The following is a 22367-nucleotide window of genomic DNA, read 5'->3' on the forward strand; positions in this document are numbered from 1 at the left end:
TGTTTTACATTCTCATATTATTTTTTTATTAAAGAAAAAACTATATATTAAATAAAGTACATTTTGTTACTAATAAAAAAATTTACATTTGATTAATAAAAAACTTATACTGAAAAAGTAAAAAAAGACCGTGGTTCCAAGTGTAATCTGTAAAATCATGTAGATGAAAAATATCTCTTATATTAATAATACAAAATTGTTTTCAAAAGCTATTTTTAAAAAATAAAAATAAACGACAAACCCTCATCCTTTGCTAGCACAATTTTTTAAAAATTATGACATCATATTTTTTGTATTTTTATTTTCTTATTTTTTTTACCCTAAACTCAATGTATACTTTCTTTAAATATCTTAAACTTTCATCCTTTTTTTTATCTTCATACAAATAATTTTTACAATATATATATATATATATATATATATATATATATATAATAATAATAATAAATGAATAGTTATCAACATTAACATTAAACCTCTTTTTTATTATTAAAATTTTGAAATTTTCAAGTTTTTTTTTTCTAATATTGATCCGAATTTTTTTTCCCGATGTTAACGAAAAATGTTCGGATTAGAACTAATTTAACTTTAAAAACTCGGGTTGAACTCGGGTTTCATTAACTAGTTCTTTAGATAGTAAAATGATGGTGTATTTATGAAGTATTTCTGGTATAAAAAACAAACAAATGTATATATTTGGAGAATTAATATTAGTATCACATTTTTTTTGATAATTTTACTATATATGTACATCATTAGTTTGTATAGTTGTAAAATCTATACATTGTGGTTATTCACCAAAAGTCGTGATATCACCTCCCATATATTTGTGTTCACACCTTCCTAGTAAAAACGTTATCTTCTTTTTAAAAAAAAGTTGTTAAAAGTTAAAAAAGAAAAATGCTAATGGTTGTACTATGGATTTATTATATTCAACCCAACCGGAACTGATGAAAAAAACTAAGTTGGGTTTATGTAACATTGATCTACCAACTTGATTCCAAGTCGGGTGTGGGTTAGTTTATTGGGATGTCAAGTTGACCGGTTAACTGCCGTTCTGAAAAAATAAAAAATAAAAAATGAAAAGGTTGACCGGTTAACTCAAATAGTTAGCTTATGGTATACTTTTGTAGAATCTTGCTATTTATGGTATACTTTTGTAGAATCTTGCCGTTCTAAAAGAATAAGAATGTATTTTACCTGTCAAGTGTTTTTAGAGCTATGATTTAAAGTTGGAAAAAAAATTAAAATTATTGACCTTAAACTCATTTAAACTGAAACCAATTCATTTAAACTGAAACCAATTATTCATATGATTTAAAACTGATCGGCAAACCATCAACATGTGTTAACCCATGTATAATTAGGTCATGTGGGTTGGGTCCAATTTAATAAATCATGTGTTAAGGTTAAGATATATGACCACGACTTTTTAGTAAGTCTGATTAGGGTTAAAAATTTAAAATTACCAACCTACAAACCCAAAACTATCAATCTGGTTAACAGCCCTAGCTAAGATCGCGACACTATGATCGTGAAACTATCAATACTACTTTTTAGTAAGTCCGAACTCTAACAGCGTAGCACTAAAATCATGACACTATGGCTATATCACACATAAGACCGTGGAGAACGCAACCATTAAAAAGGGTATAAGAACAAAATTAGAAAATACATTAAAGTTCAAGATTAAAAATACAAGTTTTATCATCGAAAACATCTTTTGCATCACATTTGAACAACCCAAGCTAGACCAAAAAGAAAAAGTTGTTTCTTCCCACTACAAGAAATTAAAAATGCAACGGAAAATGTATCTGTATTTCATTTTGGAAAAATCCATTTACAAGCTAGTTTGTTAATCTCCCTACGAAATGTCACTACAATATTATTCCAAATTCAACCCGTACTTTACAAGTTTTTCTGTTCGTTTCCATATTAGAAAAGAAATAAAAAAACAACATAAAAAGATAAGATATTTTAAGTATTTAATCATTAACCGGATAAGCTATGATAATAATAATATAATATATAATTAGAAAACAGTAATTGTTGCATTAGCTTAATAGCTTTCATTACATAACGTAGTTTGTCTTGAATATAGTCTCATTGCGGTAAATATAGAAGAAAGGTGTTACATTTGCCTTCAACTTAAATAGGATCTAAAGTAATCATTTGAATGGTTTTACTATACATGTGGTTTTGTGTTTTTTTTTTTTTTTATAAAAAAAGAGTAAGTGTAAAGAATTGTAGCTCCGATATCATAATTAAATACCTATCGACTCACCCCATATGAAATATATGGTGTTGGTACAATACTGTACCTTTATTTTAATTCTCACATGATATGAGCATTTTGAATTATCGAACCCACATTATTAAAACTGAAGACTTTAAAGACACTAAATATTTCACTAACAAATGACCACTAACCACTTAGCCATGTTGGTGTTATGTGTTATTCTAATAACAAAGAAATAAATAACAATATATAATAATGACAATATTATAATGACGACATTATTGTTGCTTACAATTTAGCGGCATTATAAAGTGTTTATTAAATCTAATTATTGGATTATATTATTAGTCATGTTTTCTTGGATTCTCATCCGACGTTGATTTTTCGCTTGAACCTTTAGATTCTTTTTTCTTGAATTCTTGGTTTGTGATATCGTTTTTATACAATTTTGAAAATCTTATAGAGATTTTGCACAACTACATTGTGATTTTACAAATTTTATTGTGATTTTGTCTGTTTATTACGATTTCGGTGATTATTTTATGAAGATCCAAAAATATTTGACTAAATTAATATAACTTTTTATCAAAAAAATTAACTACTCAAGTTATTTTCTCTTACATTAATATTATAGTACATTAAACAATGTTTATTTCTTTTTACATTTTCAACTAAGGGAATATTTGTTTGCTGTAAGAGGTTATTGTTTGAATCTGAATACCACTTCTGAATGTTAAGACATGGTTCATATGTCTGAACTCTGAATCATTTTTACTGTTTGTTTTTTAAATCTGAATACCTTTTAAACATATAAATTCTCACAAAAATTGATTTTACCATTTTAAATATTTATAATTTAATAATACGTATCATTTTTTCTTTTCTAATGATATAACACTACAAGAATTAATATTCATTCCTTTTTAACAATACAAAAATCATATCATATGCATATATATAATCATTTTCTCACATGGATACAAGTAATATAATAATGTATTTTTTTATTTTTTTTTATTTCGCAGTAAATTATAGAAGATACAATTACACACTACACAAATTGATTAAAAATAAATAAATAAATAAAACCTATGGTATACATTTAACAAGAAACACACAATAATAAAATAGAGTACCCACCATCTTCTTCCATAGACATATATATAATAACAAAGTCGGGATTTCGAAATTGAAAAAATAAGCAAAGGATAGCCTAGATACTAAACTTCTAGTTACTATTTGAAAGAGCTTACTGAAAACTTTATAGTATCAATAAACCCACTCTAGTCCAAATCAATCAACTAAAAGCTTCACATTACTTCTAGGTGTGTGATAGGTGGAATGATGATGAAAATTTGGGGGAATTAATTACGGTTTGAAAGAGATTTTGATTGGTGTTGTATTTGATTTAGATTGATTTTGTAAAATTTTTTATTTGTGTTCTTATTATTGTCTCACTGGGGAAAAAGTCTGTGTATGTTGTGTGGGGTGGGGTGGGGGGGGGGGTTGGAGATGGTAGAAGCAAAATAGATAAAGTCAGAGGTCATATAAAGTCTCGATAACCAAGAAGTTATTAAGATTTAGAACCTCTTAACAAAAAGCAAAAAAACAAACTCCTCTTACTCCACAAACCCCTGACCAAATAAGAGGTCAAAGATTGCTAAGAGCTTTTTTGAAAAAACAAACATGCCCTAAGTAGTTTATAACCCTAAAATGTCATTACCTTTTTTCGCTATGTTAGACAACTCTGCTTGAAAAACCTATAATAGCTACTTGAAATACCTATAACACTCTTAATAAATTAATTTACATCAATTTTCATTAACTTTTAAAATAACTACACTATCACTTTTTACATCAATAACCCCCACCACTCATCGTTGCCATTAACACCAATCGCCACCATCAAGACCAATCGTCATCACCACCTGTCTATCAACTTTATTCGTCGCCGATTATACAAATATTGTTGTGGAAGTATTGTAAAGTGGATAATTCAGTTTGGCTTTGTTATCAGCTAATTGATTATTGATTGTTGAAGAAGTTTGACTTAATACCAAACCCACTTTCAAACTCAAACAACCGGGTCGACACCCAGCCCAACTGTTTAGGTATCCAATATTTATTTGTCGACAAAGAAAAAGAATAGAAAAAAATTCCTAAAACGTAGATTGTATAGAAAGGTGGAGGGTAAAATGGTAAATTCAATTAGGGCCGGCTGGGGACGGATGAAAGGCTGGCGGGAGTGTGGGTGTTGGGTGTGGGTTCCCACACAGACACAGACACATACTATATATCTATCTATATCTATATATCTCCAATTTTATTTATACACAAAAAAAAATCGAATCTTTTTGTTATCAAAAATTGACTGACCGCCTACTCCTTTCATTTCCTCTTCCTATTCCGTCGGTCAGATCAAAACAACAACAACACATACACTCTCACTCTATTTTTCAGTAATAATAAAAGAACATGAGAGAAATAATAAGTATACATATAGGTCAAGCTGGAATTCAAGTGGGTAATTCTTGTTGGGAACTTTACTGCCTTGAACATGGCATTCAGCCTGATGGCATGATGCCTAGGTATCTCTTTATTTCTCAATCTATATATATATATATATATATAATTACCTCTATTTGTATAGATATGTATATTTAGTTGAATGTTTGGTTTGTGTTGTTTCATTTTAACATTTAAGTACAGTTTTAGTATTCATTGTGTTGTTTTTGTTTTGGATCTGTTTTTGTCTGACGGTTTTATATGGATTTGATGTAATGGATCTGGGTTTTTGTGATAATTTAGTTAGTGGATAATTTTGGGTTTTTGAGTGATAAGAAATAGGGATCCGAAAATTGAAATGAGATCTTTGATTTTATTGGATTAACGACCCATTATCGGTCCCTCACCGACCGGTGTGAGAATTATTGTTTCGGTTTTTTTAGATTTGGGTTGGATCTGTGTTTCTGGTTGACTGTTTTGAGTGAAGTGTGTTCACTGAATTGTGTTATTTGACTTTGTTAAAACTGTGGTTGACTTATTTCTTGTACTTCATTTGGTTGTAAACTAAAATGCAAGTTAATCTGATTAACGAACTAATGGTTTACTTCGAATTCGGGATACATATCTTAAAAAATGTGTCTTTAACAATGCTTGCTTTTCAAGAATCTTTGTTTAAATTTGTCAGAGATTTTATTTGCTGTTAACTGATTCTATTTATAGAAAGTGACTAGTAAATTGTAAATTTGACAACAAGGGTGTTAATGAGGATTTAACCTATGATGTGACGTTTAGATAACTGAATGAATGATGGAACTAAATCTGTCGATAGTTGGTAATTTTTTGTCTTTTAGCATTCGGGGTTAGTGGTTGGTGGTGGGATTTGATTTTTAAGTACTCTGGCTGTATTCGAAATTTTCGTTGTGGTGTTGATTATTTACTATGCCTATGTCATATGTGGCTTATAGTTTTTCTTTTGTTTTGCAGTGACACATCACCTGGTGTTGCAGATGATGCCTTCAATACGTTTTTCAGCGAGACCGGTGCAGGAAAGCACGTGCCAAGAGCGATATTTGTTGATCTTGAACCAACTGTCATCGACGAAGTCAGGACAGGAACTTATCGCCAATTGTTCCACCCTGAACAGCTTATTTCTGGAAAGGAAGATGCTGCTAATAACTTTGCAAGGGGTCATTACACAGGTACTATATTAATTCTTATGTATACCCACATATATGAAAGAATAATGAAAGATTATGTAAATAAATCCTTTGTTCAGATCTGGCTTAATTGGTTTAACTGTCTTTCAGTGGGGAAGGAGATTGTTGACTTGTGCCTTGACCGGGTAAGAAAGTTAGCAGATAACTGCACCGGCTTGCAAGGGTTTTTGGCGTTTAACGCTGTTGGTGGGGGTACTGGTTCTGGTCTCGGTTCTTTGTTGTTGGAACGCTTGTCTGTCGACTATGGAAAGAAGTCAAAGCTTGGGTTCACCATTTATCCTTCTCCTCAGGTACTGTTAACTGCATTTTGATCTCTATGTGTGTAAGCCACTGTTCACTGCATTTTGATATATGCTTGTAAGCCTCAAAGTTGGTTTACATATTGTTATTCAATTTGACAATAAAATGGTCACAACAATTAGAATTATATGTGTTCTGATATCACATTGTATACTGCTATGTCTAATATCAGAAACTGCTTTTCTTCTCTATGAAATATACTGTATAAGTTTATGAGATATAGTAAGAATCATATCAACAATTATAAGTATAAACATTCTTGAAATTTAACTACTTTGTGTTTGAATTTTTGATATTCTGATTATTATTTTGTGGTTGAGTTATCAGGTAATCCTATTATTGACTGTTGGAATTTTTGTTGATTTGTAGGTTTCAACTGCAGTTGTGGAACCATACAACAGTGTTCTATCTACACATGCTCTACTTGAACACACTGACGTGGCGGTGCTCTTGGATAATGAGGCAATTTACGATATTTGTAGGAGATCACTGGACATTGAGAGGCCTACCTACACCAACTTGAACCGATTGATTTCTCAAGTCATTTCATCTTTGACTACCTCCCTACGTTTTGATGGGGCCATCAACGTTGATATCACAGAGTTCCAAACCAACCTTGTGCCATACCCTCGTATCCATTTCATGCTTTCCTCTTATGCACCTGTGATCTCTGTTGAGAAAGCTTACCATGAGCAGCTCTCTGTACCGGAAATCACAAACTCAGTGTTTGAACCTGCAAGCATGATGGCTAAGTGTGATCCTAGACATGGAAAGTATATGGCCTGTTGCTTGATGTTCCGTGGAGATGTCGTTCCTAAAGATGTCAATGCTGCTGTTGCCACTATCAAAACCAAGCGCACCGTGCAATTTGTTGATTGGTAAGGAACCTAATAGTAGATGTGGCAAAATGGTCGGTTGGGTGGGTTGCATAACAAATCAAAGCGCTTTTTGTCAAATACTTCTTTGTTACTTTTGATAAATTATTAGCCTGTCAAATATGATTGCAAAATTTATATTCTTTCAACAGAACTTTAGGCTTTGAATAAACCAATATGGGAGGCTGTGAGCATAAAATATACAATTGGGTGACTTCCAACCCATTCAACCATTTGACTGGTTTCATATAAACTTTTATTCTGACCCTATGTAGATGCAAATATAATGTGAATCTGCCCAATTAAAACCTAAATGGCCAAATCAGTCAAAAATGGTTCGCTCTAATCTTTAATTAGTCACATCTAGATTATAGTATAAACTTATAAATTTGAGTGACTGGTTTTTTGTTAACAATAATCTTGTTTTGTATGAACGTCAAAACAAACCTATAGTATTAAGAATGAGCAGTTTTAGACGAAGTGTTCACATAAATGCAAAAAGAAACACAGTATTCCATAATTTATGTCCAAAATATAGCAACTCTGGAGAAGAAGATGTTTCTTTTAACAAAGATGATGGTTTGAAAATTTAATCACTTGAAAGAATTTGATTTATGGTGATTTTTTTGGTCTAATAACAGGTGCCCGACTGGTTTCAAGTGCGGTATTAATTATCAAGCACCAACAGTTGTACCGGGGGGAGATCTTGCAAAGGTTCAGCGAGCCGTATGCATGATCAGCAACAACACAGCAGTTGCTGAGGTGTTTTCCCGCATTGACCATAAGTTTGACCTCATGTATTCAAAGAGGGCATTTGTTCATTGGTATGTGGGTGAGGGAATGGAGGAAGGTGAGTTCTCGGAAGCCCGTGAAGATCTTGCAGCTTTGGAAAAAGATTATGAAGAAGTTGGTGCCGAAGGAGTTGAGGATGAAGGCGAGGATGAGGAGTACTGAAGTGGTTATTCGTTTTGAACTATAGAGGTGTTGTTTTGTGAAAATAACGAATTGTTTTCTGTTTATGCTTCTCTTTTCTGATAAACTCTGTGTGCTTATATTCTTCTTTGTTGGGCAAGTGACCTACTGATTTGCAAGAAAGTTTTTCTTTTGGGTAGCAATGCATATATTATCATTGCAATAGTTAGTTTTATGTTTTGAATTCTGATATGCATCGCTCCAAGCGTCCTTTTAATTTACCGCCGTGAATGGTTATGAGTGAGGTAAAAATAAAAAATAAATAAATAAAAAAATTTGAACACTGCAGAATTACGTTACAAGAACACACAGCAAATGTTGTTATTTGCAAAGTAATTTTGCTGGTCTGTCCTGAAATGAGGTTTTAAGTAGGCTGAAAAGGGTATGAATTTTCCTTGGCAACTGGCTCCAATCTTTAACATATAGAACTATTTTTCTATTTTTACTCTAATACCCATGTCTATCTTCGAATGTATGTGTCGAAAGCCATTCATGGAAATCCATATATAATCCATCCAAATCTTTAGTCTACTCAGTTATCATTCACAGTTTCACACCAAGAGGTTCTCGTTTTATCATCTACGTTACAAGTTGGACTTATGGCTTTTCTTAGTCCCCAACTCCCTATTCTTTGAGACATTCCATTTTACATCTGCCCTTCATGATTTAGACATTCACCTTCGTCGACATATTCTAGCATTCTTCAGTCTTCACTACTTTTGTAATATATTTTTTTTAACAGCGAGTTAGTAGTTAATAGTTAGCATTGGAGACACCACAGTAATATCCAATTAGGCAGTATGCGGAATTCGAATCACGTATGTCTGGGATGAAACCCAAGACTCTCGAAAATCCGCTAATAACCCAATCTTGCAACTGTCAAAAGTGAGATTCGAACCCTGTTGGATTTTCCAATGTCATTTGGATTAACCTTATTGTCAAATGTCAAGCAGCAGAACTCTTGCCCTATCAAAATTTTTAATTTGGTTGACCAATCTGTATAAAGTTTGAAAAGTTTGACTACTTATAATTGTATGTATTTCAATTTTGACAATTTCAATAATCTCAAAATATAATTTAGGATGTTCAACGTTTGAGCATGTCGGATGTCGCTTTGCTATTACTTCAATTTCATTACCCATTTGATTGACCATAAAACTTGTACCAAATTATAATCATTAGTATTTTATTCTGATTACTAGTTATTAAAGACATTAAAAAGAAACCAAATGAAAATTCCAGAAGCATATGCTTACCCCATCCTCTTATCAATTGCAATTGTTAATCAGACTATATAAATCATAAGTGGAGATAGACTAAGATCCTGTCAAAAAAATTGATAAGCGGAGAGAATGAAAAATATAAATAAAAAATTTATACCCATAGTGAAACCCTACAGATTTTGCACTCGCAAATATTAGCTTGACCTACTAAGTTGTTTTGCAACTTGAGAGCATTCTAATCTAGTGGAAATTGTATGGAAAGGGTATGAAAATGAGAGGATTTGTGGCTTTCATATGCTTATTTTGTTGGTTTTCTATTAAAATTTTCACAATATAACTTGAAATTTATGGTGGCTATGATGGGTAAACAGAAAGAACGTAGATAATTATTAGAATAATACAAATTAATATCATCAAAGAAAGTCAAAATCATAAACGAGGTTTTGTAATGGAAGAACAAAAACTAGGTCAAAGTGTCAAACATTCACTAACTAGTCAAATCTATCTAGCGAATGTACTTGAGGCAAAACCACAAAACTTATGAAAGCTTACGTCCATATGAATTTAAGAATTTTGTCTCACTCACATTATTTTTAAAAGATTGTAAAAGACAACTAAATTTATTCCCGTATCAAATACACACACGTCTTCTTTGCTTCTTTTGTTTGAATTAGGATCGGGCCGGTCCGTTCATTGGACGGGTAGTCTTAATATATATAAATCTTATAATAATTGTGAAACAAAAGTATATCACCAATATCACAACTTAATGAATACGAAATCTACAAAAAGTAACATATAAAAATTAACTTTATATAAATATAGATTTCATTTTACCTTTTTTTTTTTCAACTTTAGTTAAATAAAAAGAGAAACAAAAAGTGTATGACCAATATCACAACTTAATCAATACGAAAGCTAAAGAAAAACATATGAAAATTAACTCCATATAAATATTGACTTCAGTTACCCCTTTTTTTCAACTTTAGTTTAATAAAAAGAGAAACAAAAAGTGTAGAGTATATAATTTAAAATATACATACATGCACAACACAGAGCCGTAGATCATGTTTAACATGTGTTTGCTTAAGATTTTCAAAATGAATTAATGTGGTCTTATTTTTTGTTATTGAAGAAAAGTCATAATGAACCTATAATGGACAACAAATTAAATTAAAAGAGATAATAATAACAATAACATAAGAATTCAATGTTAAATAATAATAATAACAATAACATAAGAATTCAATGTTAAATAATAATAATAATGATTAAATATGAACAAACTATATAAATTAAAAAACCTTTTCGGTAGTCGATAGTAGCTTTTTTTTTGCCGTAAAGTTTTTCTTATGGTTGAAAATATGTAAGTGTTTTTTCTATGTCGGCCATTTTCTATTTAATAATTATTAAAAAAATAGAGGATTAATAAGGAAGAAGTATTAGGCTAAAGAAAGGGGATTAAGGGTGCCAAATGTACCCCAACCCCCTCTTTTAATTATTATAGATTAGTCTTAATGCCCGTACGATGTACGAATTATATAATCTATGATGATGTTGGTATACATATATGGGGAATTAAGAATATGTGGTTGTTAAATACTTAAGTTTGCATATAGATCCCTTCACATATTATATGAAACTTCATAAATTTTTTAATATATTTGTTTAATTGGATGTTTAAAACCCTAACATATATATTATCATGTAAGATAGTTATATTTCGTATTGATATATTAGTGGTTAACATTATTAATTTTTTATAAATTATATATAGAAACTTAATATAATAATAATTAAATATATAATGATATATATATATATATATAAATATATATAATCTAAATATTAGTATTTAATTACAGTTAGGTAATTATTAATTAGAAATCTTTTTTATATACATATAAAGTGATACATATCGTGCATGGAATGCGCCAAATGTCGATCAAAAACCTTTTTTATATTAAAATTAAAAAGTTGTATTTTATTACAGTTAGGTAGTTATGAATTAGAAATCTTTTTTAATAACACCAAAAGTGACACATGTCGTGCAAAGAATACGTCAAGTATCGATAAAAAAAATATGCAATCCTGTTTTAGTATATTGGTAGATAGGTAAGATAAAACAATTATTAAAGTAAAACATATAAAATTGGGTTTTTTTTCCAATGAAAATCATCGTGCATTATGAAATTCACCATACAAAAATATATATACTTGTGCTTCGTGAATCTTTATGCATCAATTTTATCATGATCAAAGGGTCAATATCTTGTTTTATTTGTTATATTTTAATACTTGTTTTACAATAACCAACCTCTACAAATATAAGTCCACATATAACTTTAATGTTTATAAAAGAAAAGTAAAGTTTATTTTAACAATAACAACTAATATTTAAGATAAATATCAGATGTAATAAATATTAAACAAAAGTTTAAATAGTCAGAGTTGTTCAAGCTTTCTCAATCTATGTTAGGGGTCTTGGGTTTGACTCCATTTTCCTACCACTTTATTTTTTCTTTTTGGACTTTTAAGTTTTACATTTTAATCCCTAAAAGATTTAATTTTGCTCCTTTTTTATAGTATTAGTTTGAAACAATTCACCTTTTTTGCATTTGTATTTTACATTTTGTTATGTTTTTTATTTTTGGTTTTGTTTTATTACAATTTTTTTTTAACTTTTTGATTTATTCTAATTTTAAAGTTCTCTTTTGTAACGTTTTTTTATTTGTATTTTTTGTAATTTTTTTCTTTGTATAAATTTTGTTGTAATATTTTCAGTTTTACTTATGTATTTTTTTAGTACTATTTTTTCTATTTGAAAACTTTGAGAGTAAATATAAACATGATGGTGTGGTTATGGTATTGCCCTTAAAAATGAAAACAGACAACCTCGCTTTCTTTTAATATTGTGTATTACGAAACTATAAATATGAGAGTGACACATTTACGATGTTGTGTTTGTGTAATGTATTTAAAAAAGAAAATGAATAAAAACGATAATTACAGTCCCGCACCGTGGGACATGCGAACTACCTAGTTAATAATATGTTGGAAAATATAGATACTAAGATACAACATATTTGAATAATGATTGTTAGAGATTTTTACTTATAATTAGATTAACAATGACATCATCAATATTGAATTTCAAGAATTGAAGAACTGTGATTGGTCAATAATGATTAGGTCACTTGTCATACTAAATGCATGGTTTGTGTGATTTAAGGGTTTGTCCATCCTTTTATTTTTGACATATTTTATAACACATTAACCTCTGTTATAATAAGTTTATAAAAACATTTAAAAGGATGAAATGCTTAGATTTTAAGTCAAAATAAAAATTCATTTCAATAACAACTATTGAAAAAAAAAAAGAAAATCCTCACCTCTGGAAGGATTATAAGTAGTGAAAACAATTCTATAAAATTTGACATAGCAATGATATATTATAAAATTTTAACATAGGTCTACCGATATCAAAGGTTTCGAATAAGTAAGCATTATTTTTTTTGGAATTGCTAATATAATCTTAAGCATTTAGTTGACAAAGATTTTACACAAATTGGGATGATTAATAAAGAAGATACCCTCTTAATAGAAAGTGACTGAACGTGCTAATCTATATCGTCAACGTGGAAACAACGGCCTTTTATAAATTATATGACGCGTAAGTAAAACCTTCTTTGAATTGTTCAACCTACTTAATTATTACGACTATCAATAAGTTTTTGTTTTTTAAGATACGAATTATTTGTTAATAACTTAATATTGGGTAGCTAGCACATATTGTATTAATCGGGTCGGTGTTAGAGAACTCACTCACCGAATAGACACTTTATTAGAACTCTCCGATGGTAAACTCCTACGAGTATTACTTAGAGATCTGGATGATAAAACTCACTTTGATCCGCGATCGCCCTCTAAACGATCAAAATAAGTGGAAATTAATTATTTGTGGCTACTCCCAGATATACTTAAAGTAAGACTCGAACTTGAGACCTTTTGTGAGAAAACAAACCTTCTTACTACTAAACCATTTGATGTTAGTTACGACTATCAAACTAACAGATAATTATGAGACATTCAGATTTCACTTATAAAATCACGGGTTTAAACATCAGCTAAGATTTCATGTGGTTTTTTAGGATTTTGGAGTTGCATGGTTTATTAGGGCTACCCAACAGTGTCTAAATTCATTGGTGTATGAGGTCGTTTTCGGTCATTGGGTTACTTGAGATAGCTGGATTTTATTAATTTACCATTGAAACATAAAGAAATTAAATTATAATTTGTATTTTATTAAGGACAACTTTCAATATTGTCAATAAAACATCATATACATTAATTTGTATAGAGGCTTTTAAAAAAAAGTTAAAAAAATGATATTTCACTAATAAAATTGTTTTATATAATTTAACAATGTAAAGAAAGTGAGAGAACAAAAGCGAAAAATGATGTGGTAGTGTGTATGAATTGTGCTTTAATAATACGAGTAAAATATCTGAGAAATTTTTAAAAAATGACTGTATTATTGATCACGGTTGTATTGTGGGTAAATACTTCGGGAATTACTTGCCATTATTAAATTATATATATTTGCTTTACTTAATGTTTTTTTTCTGTGTCATACGAGTATTATGTCATAATCATATCTATAATATACTAGTAACTAAAAGAGGAGGTTAGGTTACACTTGACACCCCTAATTCCCATCTTTTAGCCTAATATTCCCTTCTTATTAATTCTCTATTTTTTAATATTTATTTAATAAAAAATGACTGACCTTTAATAAAAAAATCTTTATTATTATTATTATTATCTATATATATACCACCTAGAAAAAACCCTCACATATTCTTAACCCTAAAAAAAACCTACGACAAAAAAAAGCTACAATCGACTACGAAAAAGGTTTTTTTATTTATATACTTTGTTTATATTTAATCATTATTATTGTTTAACATTGAATTTTTATGTTATTGTTATTATTATCTCTTTTAATTTAGTTTGTTGTCCATTATAAGTTCATTATGACTTATTCTTCAACAATAAAAAATAAGACCAGATTAGTTCATCTTGAAGATCTTAAGTCAACACATCTTAACCATTATTTACGACGTGTATGGACTGTTAGTGGAACAACCCAAAGAAAATCAAAACGTTCTACATGGTCTTTGTTGATGAATTGGTATGTAATTTTCAAATTATATACTCTACACTTTTTGTTTATCTTCTTATTTAACTAAAGTTGGAAAAAAAAGATGAACTGGAATTAATATTTATATGGAGTTAATTTTCATATATTTTTTCTTTAGCTTTCTTATTGATTAAGTTGTGATATTGGGCATACACTTTTTGTTTCTCTTTTTATTTAACTAAAGTTAAAAAAAAAAGTAAACTGAAATCAATATTTATATGGAGTTAATTCGCATATGTTTCTTATTTAGCTTTCATATTTAGTAGTTGTTATATTGGTCATACATTTTTTGTTTCATAATTATTATAAGATTTATATATCTTGGACTACCCGTCAAATGGACGGGCCTGAATATAGTCATATTAATATATTAAATCGTAGATATATATTCTACAGTCTATATATAGATACAAATCTAGATATAGTCATATAGATATAGATTATGTAATCAAATACAAAACAAATTTGTTACCAAAGGCATCGTATTGTATGGTTCGTGCGAAGTTTCAACACATTAAATTAAATAAAGCCAATCACTATCACGACACGAATGCATAATGTTGCCCATTTGACTAATAAAAATTCAAACTTAAAGACCATACAGAGCAGCCCACCAATCAATCAATATATTTATATTTATACAGTGTATTCAAACATATCTAATTCATTCCATGATCACCATTGTTTCGTTTCATTTCATTTTGTAGAAAAACAAACACAAAACAAAAAAAAACATTACATTCTTAAAATGGGAATTTGCGTTGGAAAACCTGCCAATGTTGCTCATGCTTCTTCCTCTCAATTTCTTGGTACTTTTTGTTGTTCTGTTTTCTTTTCTTCTTTTGTTTTTAAGTTATTAGTAATTTTCCCTTTTAACGGGACGAGAAATATTAGTTGTTAGTAGTTAATTTTTCCCGATAGTAATTAAACCGGGTGGACCTCTAGAGAGCCAAAGTCTCTCACCTCCCTAGTTATTATTAAATATGTTTTGGCATGATCACAACCAACCTCACCGGCGTTTTTGGTGTGGCATCATTTCTTGGACAGTGTTGTGCCGGTGTGGTTTGTCAAAGTGGAAATAACCACGCTCAGAAAGTGGAGATGTGATTGTTTTATGACATATCAGTATGGTCCATAACTTGTGGTCCAGTTTAGTACCTATACAACAACTTTATCTAGTGTAGTTAGTATGATTGTTACAACCACTATTAGTATTAGCTTTGAATAGATTTTATGTTATTGAATTTAATCATTACGATCTTAAATGCATATATTCAAAATTATATGAGAATTATGTAACTTGAGAGCTAACATTTTGGGAATTGATAAAGATACCAAACCGTTCATTCTAGATTTATATAGTTTGTTATAATTACATTATGGTAATTATGGTAGATATATAAAGAAGTGTGATTCCCTAAAGTATGTTCTTGATCACTTTTAATTTTGTTACTAATAACGTGTACCGTAATTCTTGCAGAGGATATGCTTAATAACAAGCGGAAATTAGATTCAAAAGCCACAAAGAACCAAACAAAAACAGTTAGTTTCAACAAAGTTCCAAAAGCTCAAAAAGATGATCATCAGCCTGTTCCAGCTAACATGAAAGCTTTTAGTTTGACTGATCTCAAGACCGCCACAAAGAACTTCCGCCCAGATAGTCTTCTGGGTGAAGGCGGTTTTGGTCAAGTGTTTAAAGGATGGATTGATGAGACCACCTTTGCTCCAGCCAAACCTGGCACTGGGCTAGTGGTGGCTGTCAAAGTACTTAAGGCCGAAAGCAGCCAAGGTCACAGGGAATGGCTTGTAAGTGACACGGTTTCTTTTTTCTCGTTGACCTTTTGAACCGCCGGATTTGACTTTTAGTTGAGTACCCATTCTCTAAGGCAGCAAACATAAAAAAATAAATTTGCAAGAACGGGCCGATTTTTATCAAATTGGGAGACTTTAGATGGTTTACAAACCATTTTTGCCTTATTTGCAATTTCTCAATAACGATGGCTTGTCTGGTTCAAGTCAGTTTATGCTGATTAATATTAGTCATTTGTTCATGAAAAATTGTCTTTTCATTTGCAGACTGAGCTTGATTTCATGGGGAGGCTTCGTCATAAAAATCTTGTCAAACTGATAGGCTATTGCTCAGAATGTGAAAACCGGGTTCTAGTCTATGAATTCATGCCTAAAGGATGCTTGGAAAATCATTTGTTTAGAAGTGAGTACTACTCTCTACTCAAATACTTTCTACTTACTCGTGTACTCATTCTCATTTTCTGGGCCCAAACGAGATGGTACCCACCAAACGATAAACAAAGAATGCAGAAAACTTTCAAAAATGAGGTTCATTGATAATCTTACAAGGTTTTGTTTGCAGAAGGTGTTCAACCTATGCCATGGGTCATAAGGATGCGTATTGCCATTGATGTAGCGGAGGGGATATCTTTCTTGCATAGTCAAGAACCTAGTATCATCTATCGGGATTTGAAGGCTTCTAATATTCTGCTAGATTCAGTATGTGAACGTTGTTTGAAGGTTGTTGTTATTTAACTATTATCTTTCCAGGTCCCTTATCTTAACAGTGATTTTGTGCTGAATTATATAGGATTATAATGCAAAACTTTCAGACTTTGGTTTAGCAAGGACCGGTCCTGTAGGAGATAACACACACGTTTCAACCAGGGTTGTCGGGACCAATGGCTATGCTGCACCAGAATATGTTGCAACAGGTTGGGCTTTTTGATACATTGAATATGAGTCTCCTCGGAATTACATTTATAAATGATAGTTTATCACTTTCGAATGTTTGGTTAGAGATATTTTAGTTCTAAGTATCTTATAATTACGTCTGCAAACAGTCCCTGTAAATAACCTTCTGTATACTATCCAGGGCACTTGACTCCAAAGAATGACGTGTACAGCTTCGGGGTGGTCTTACTAGAACTCCTATCTGGAAGACGGGCCATAGCCGATGAAAGAGAAGGTGGGGTTGAAGAGACATTAGTAGACTGGGTGAAGCCATTTCTAAGTGATACCAAACGCGTTTTAAGAATCATGGACTCACGGCTTGGTGGTCAGTACCCGAAGAAGGGTGCACAGGCCATGGCTGCACTCGCATCAAAGTGTCTCCATAAAGATCATAGGTTCAGGCCAGTCATGGCTGATGTTCTTGCTACTTTAAAAGAAATCCATAATGCTCCGAGAGACACTTCGAGGATTTCACCCATTCGGGAGCAACAAAAAATAGGGAGATGAGTGTATACAAACTTGAGATTGAATATATAAAATTTTAGTACTCCATTTTACTATGTGATGTACAAACTTCAGATAGAATGTTACAAACTTAAGATAGACTGCAGATATATAATAAGGTCTACTTTGGCTGTATTGTATGTGATTCTTTAATCTTTATGCACAGATGTGCATCTTTGAATAAGTTAACTACAAATGATTGTAGATAGTCATTGTCACATATCACACAAGTTCCTTGGGTTGATCACTGCATATAATGTAAATAGACTCAAGACGCTCTTGAAGGACAGCTAAACATGCATCCGACCCTGCATCCAAATACCAATACGTAAGAGAAAAGTAACGGGTCAAGTCAAGCCATAGACAATGCATACCACCATTGCAATTTCCCTTTGTATCCTCCTATTTATTCCTTTTTTTCAGATCCACTTCAAGAATGCCATGCACACTTCGAATACAAGAAAAGTTGAACTCCATTGAGTCCATATATTGGTATCAAATATTTATTGAAGTTCTATTAACAAGAAATATACACTCAAATGGGTAAACAAAGTAGGTTTTCTATGTTCAAGCTAATCGAGGAGGTCGAGTTATTGACTCAAATGTAGTATCTGACTTGAGTGAACCTTTTGAATCTCTTTTCTAGCCATCGCTAGATGATTCAATTTTTTTTGATAATATAACTCAAATTTGACTTTGGAGAAGAAACAAATCATCTGACAACAAACTAGGTAATCTACCCATACTCAGCTGGGGATCTCGACATGTTAACGAAACTATAACTTCTGTTTGACGATAGTTATGAAAGTGCATCGTTGATTAAACTGCCCACATTATATAATCTAGTGAACAACATCAACTTTAATTTCAAACAAAATTGTATCCTCGCAATGTACAAAAAATTAATGCTACAGTTGAATTGAAAAAAATTATTACTCGTGTTATTTTCTTAAAAGTTATAAGATACAAATTATAATAAATTATAAACTGTTCATTAAATAAAGTAATCTTATACTGAAAAAATTGATAATGCTACATTTGTAATAAATAAATCAAACAAGGTTTACTAAGTGACATAAACATAAACAATAATATATCAAAAGATAAGCAATTAAAAGAAAAATTAAACTACATTTAATGGATTGGCCAACGGTATCTTTTAAAGCCACTATATGGGTCTCGGAGGGAGTTTTCCTAAAGTCTCGGGTTCGAGTTTGGGTTTTTCAATGTTTTAAATATCGGTATATACCGGCCGGTATTACCGGTATTTGAGTCTACTCCGGTATTTTAATCCCGGTATTTTTCCGGTATTAATTTTCACTATTTCATAACGGCCGGTATTTCCGGTATTCCAGTTATTATCATTCCGGTATTTTAATTTTTTTTTTTTGAAATTTTTATAAATATTTTTTTATGATATTTTAATGTTAGTTTTTGATATTTGTGAACTTTAAACCTTATATTTTGTTATGAAATACCTATTTGGTATTATTTTTTAGTAAATTATAATTGTTTTTTTTTACTATTTTCATTAAATTGAAACAAATTTTGTAGAATAATAATAAGATAAACTAAAATAGTCGTACTGGCCGGTATTTCCGATAATACTGGAAATTTTTTTCACACCAGTATGATTAAAATAACGGTTTTTAAAATATTGGTTTTTTATCTCAAAGTATTTTTCATGGGGAAGGAAATGAAGGTCCATCGAATCATTTGTTAAGTTACAACATGTCTACAACTAACTTTAAAAAAAAAAAAAAAAAAAAAAATCCGTTTGTAAAGTTTGTTGGCAGATTTTTCTAAAAAAAGTTGTTGTAAAAGGAAAGGTTAATAAAAAAATAAAAAATTTTAATCGATTTAAATAGGCTCCGCATTGCTGTCTTTGATATACCCGGAAATCCGGTTAATCGAAAAACCCTTGTCTTAAATTCATCTGAAGTGAAAGTGATAAAAACTCTCAATTCATCGATTTCCAAAATACAGACCACCAACTCATCATGGTTAGTTTGGGTTTCTCTTTTTCTCTTCTAATTTTATTTTTATATAATGTTTATAATGCTTTTATCTGTTTGTATTTTTTTTTTTAGTTGGTGAAATTAAGTTAAAAGTAACTCCCTCCTCCACGAGTTTTGGGTCCCAATACCGTCTTCGACGTTCAACGGTGTATGGGGAGGTTGATAGCCTTACCCCTACGGCCCTACCAAAGATAGAGAGACTGCTTCCAGGTTCTACCACAGGTAGAAAAGGACATTCAGCCTTGCTGGGCATGAGGATCGAACCCATGACCTCTGTTTCCAGAGGCATGAGCTCCAACCGCTGATCCAACCCAATTGGTTATAGTTGGTGAAATTAAGTTATGGTTTAATAATCTGTTTGTTGGTATCTAAAAAAGCTTTAGCAAAGTTCAGGACATTTAATTAGATATTACATACATTTGCGATTGAAAGATGTTGTTCATTTGTATATGACAGAAATTAGCTTGTGAAATCGTGTTAGTGATGCAACATTATCTGCTTAATATTAGCTGCATAGTGATTATTGAGACTCATAACACAAGTCACTCGGTAACCCTAATTGTGTGTCGTCACTCTTGTAAGATAAAGTATGTACTGTTACATCCGGTTGATACGATTCTATGGTCATTTTTGGATTTTGGGTTTCAATATGGTAAAAATCACAATCTTTAAGACACGATAGTTAGTTACATAGTCTTTGAAAGGGTAAATTGTATCTGCATTAGAGGATGTTTCACTTGGAAAAATTCAATACAATGTAATAATAGTTGGAAGTGGAAATTACGGGAATACGGTTGATTTCATATTCCAACAATCTATAATTCTGGCTTATTGTGTCTTATTGCTAGAATGACAGAACCGATTCAGGGGCTGTCTAGTAAAGCATCCAAGTTTCAATCAGACAAAGATATAATTAGCAGCATGCCAGAGAATGTGATTACTAATATCATGGATCGGTTGGAGATAGAAGAAGCGGTGAGGACTAGCATTTTGTCGAGAGGCTGGAGGTTAAAGTGGACGTTGCTCACCCGGATCGTATTTAATTCTGATTTCTTTGAGCGTCTATCAGATTCTAATCATGAGACTTATTACGGGAGGATTATAATAAGTAGGCTTCTTCTTCAGCTTAAAGGTGCATTGACTAAGTTTTTCCTCAATGTAACGGAGGAAAGTTACTACGAAGATATTAATAGTTGGGTTATGTTCTTGTCGACAAAAGGAATTGAAGACTTCACTCTTCAAAGTTGGCACGGTATACCACTTAAGTTACCTACCCATTTTTTCTCTTGTCTGAAGTTGAAACGTGTGGAACTTACTAACTGTTGTATCCGTCCCATTCCGGGTTTTAGTGGTTTTCCAAATCTATTGAGCTTAAGTTTGTATTCAGTGACCTTTGAAAGCTACCAATGTGGGGAGTTTCTCACTTGGAGTCCGTTACTTGAAGTTCTGGTAATTTCAGAGGACAGTATTACTGGGGTAGTGCAACATGTTGAGCTTGCAAAACTTGAAAATCTCAAAGTGTTATGTTTGCCATTATGTAAGCTTGACAGTATGGGGATGATCACAAGTTCAAGCATATTTCAACTTATGGGGGATTTCTCTAAACTTCAGGAGCTTACTCTAGTTTTTACGGACTGCAAGGTAGAGTTGAATTCCAAAGTTCGTTTACAATATATCGCACTAAAACTATGAATTCTCAACTATAACAGTGGCTTTCTGTATGCCACTATTTTCTTTCATAGATGTTGGCAGGAATTGAAGCTAGAAACAATGCCCGAACCTTCTTACCGTGTCTTAAGGTTCTTGATTTATGCCACATAGATTTTAGCTCTAGCATTATGGTATCATGCGCTATTGAATTGATTTGTGGATCATCAAAATTGCACACACTTAGGATCACGGTAAGTGGAGAAATTTATGGTATTGTATTGATGAATTGATCATCCATCTTAAAATCCCCTAGTTGGGTAAGTGAACACTTCTACATTTTGCAGGCTGCACAAAAGATGGATGTGGTCCCACCGCCTGCGTTTTGTTCTTCAGAGGTAGACTACAGCAGAATGGGGCAACTACAGCTTCGAGACGTGACATTTTATTACATCGGAGGTTGGAGCAATGAATCATGTCTGATAGAGTCTTTACTTTCATCTTCTCCCTTCCTAAAGAATGTGTGGATTCTTGCAAACAGATCATCCCGCGGGTCCAGTTATAACCATAAGGAGGTGATGTTTGGTATACAGCTGTTGAAGTTCCACCGAGCCTCCCCCTTGGCAGAAGTAGAACTCGAATGGGTTTAGGCCTTTAGGGCCGGCAATACTCCAGGTCCACCAAACTTGAAACCCGACCGAATTGCCAAACTTATTTTCACTTGAATTAGGATTTAGGAAACATGTGATGATTAGGAGATGAGTGTATAGACTACAGATACATAATAAGGTCTACTTTGGTTGTATTATAGTATATGATTCTTTAATCTTTATGCACAGAGGTGCATCTTTTAAGCAGTTGGTGCATCTTTTAAGCAGTTAACTACAAGCAATTGTTGATAGTCATTGTCACAATGACACAA

The 22367-nt window shown here is 31.4% G+C and overlaps 3 protein-coding genes across 5 annotated transcripts; all 3 read left to right on the forward strand.

The window, feature by feature from the left end:
• Window positions 1-4584: 4584 nt before the first annotated feature.
• On the forward strand, window positions 4585-8247 carry LOC122581072 (tubulin alpha-5 chain-like). The gene is made up of 5 exons (XM_043753215.1): window positions 4585-4827; window positions 5729-5943; window positions 6052-6251; window positions 6631-7139; window positions 7778-8247. Exons 1-5 carry the CDS (start codon window positions 4715-4717, stop codon window positions 8088-8090), a joined length of 1350 nt encoding a protein of 449 aa, XP_043609150.1. The 5' UTR covers window positions 4585-4714; the 3' UTR covers window positions 8091-8247.
• Window positions 8248-15182: 6935 nt separating this feature from the next.
• LOC122581080 (probable serine/threonine-protein kinase PBL3) lies at window positions 15183-17925 on the forward strand. 3 transcript variants are annotated; one of them, XM_043753227.1, is made up of 6 exons: window positions 15183-15343; window positions 16015-16340; window positions 16611-16746; window positions 16906-17042; window positions 17134-17257; window positions 17419-17925. In XM_043753227.1, the coding sequence occupies exons 1-6, from the start codon at window positions 15283-15285 to the stop codon at window positions 17781-17783; spliced, it is 1149 nt and encodes a 382-aa protein (XP_043609162.1). In that variant the 5' UTR covers window positions 15183-15282; the 3' UTR covers window positions 17784-17925. The 3 variants fall into 3 exon arrangements, with proteins under 3 accessions (XP_043609162.1, XP_043609159.1, XP_043609160.1); XM_043753224.1 differs by having other exon boundaries at window positions 15184-15343; window positions 16909-17042; XM_043753225.1 differs by lacking the exon at window positions 15183-15343 and adding an exon at window positions 15899-15916.
• A 2503-nt stretch (window positions 17926-20428) lies between these two features.
• On the forward strand, window positions 20429-22367 carry LOC122581079 (F-box/FBD/LRR-repeat protein At1g13570-like). Its single transcript, XM_043753223.1, has 3 exons — window positions 20429-21439; window positions 21541-21699; window positions 21793-22367. The coding sequence occupies exons 1-3, from the start codon at window positions 20648-20650 to the stop codon at window positions 22093-22095; spliced, it is 1254 nt and encodes a 417-aa protein (XP_043609158.1). The 5' UTR covers window positions 20429-20647; the 3' UTR covers window positions 22096-22367.

Source organism: Erigeron canadensis, chromosome 9, assembly GCF_010389155.1.
Source record: "Erigeron canadensis isolate Cc75 chromosome 9, C_canadensis_v1, whole genome shotgun sequence".
NCBI classification, from domain to species: domain Eukaryota; kingdom Viridiplantae; phylum Streptophyta; class Magnoliopsida; order Asterales; family Asteraceae; genus Erigeron; species Erigeron canadensis.

Coding starts and splice junctions, on each gene's coding strand:
- LOC122581080 (XM_043753227.1), top strand. CDS start 15,283: ATGGGAATTTGCGTTGGAAAACCTGCCAATGTTGCTCATGCTTCTTCC. Junction 17,043..17,133: donor CTAATATTCTGCTAGATTCA/GTATGTGAACGT, acceptor TGAATTATATAG/GATTATAATGCAAAACTTTC. Junction 17,258..17,418: donor ACCAGAATATGTTGCAACAG/GTTGGGCTTTTT, acceptor TATACTATCCAG/GGCACTTGACTCCAAAGAAT.
- LOC122581079 (XM_043753223.1), top strand. CDS start 20,648: ATGACAGAACCGATTCAGGGGCTGTCTAGTAAAGCATCCAAGTTTCAA. Junction 21,440..21,540: donor TAGTTTTTACGGACTGCAAG/GTAGAGTTGAAT, acceptor TTTCTTTCATAG/ATGTTGGCAGGAATTGAAGC. Junction 21,700..21,792: donor TGCACACACTTAGGATCACG/GTAAGTGGAGAA, acceptor TACATTTTGCAG/GCTGCACAAAAGATGGATGT.
- LOC122581072 (XM_043753215.1), top strand. CDS start 4,715: ATGAGAGAAATAATAAGTATACATATAGGTCAAGCTGGAATTCAAGTG. Junction 4,828..5,728: donor CCTGATGGCATGATGCCTAG/GTATCTCTTTAT, acceptor TTTGTTTTGCAG/TGACACATCACCTGGTGTTG. Junction 7,140..7,777: donor ACCGTGCAATTTGTTGATTG/GTAAGGAACCTA, acceptor GTCTAATAACAG/GTGCCCGACTGGTTTCAAGT.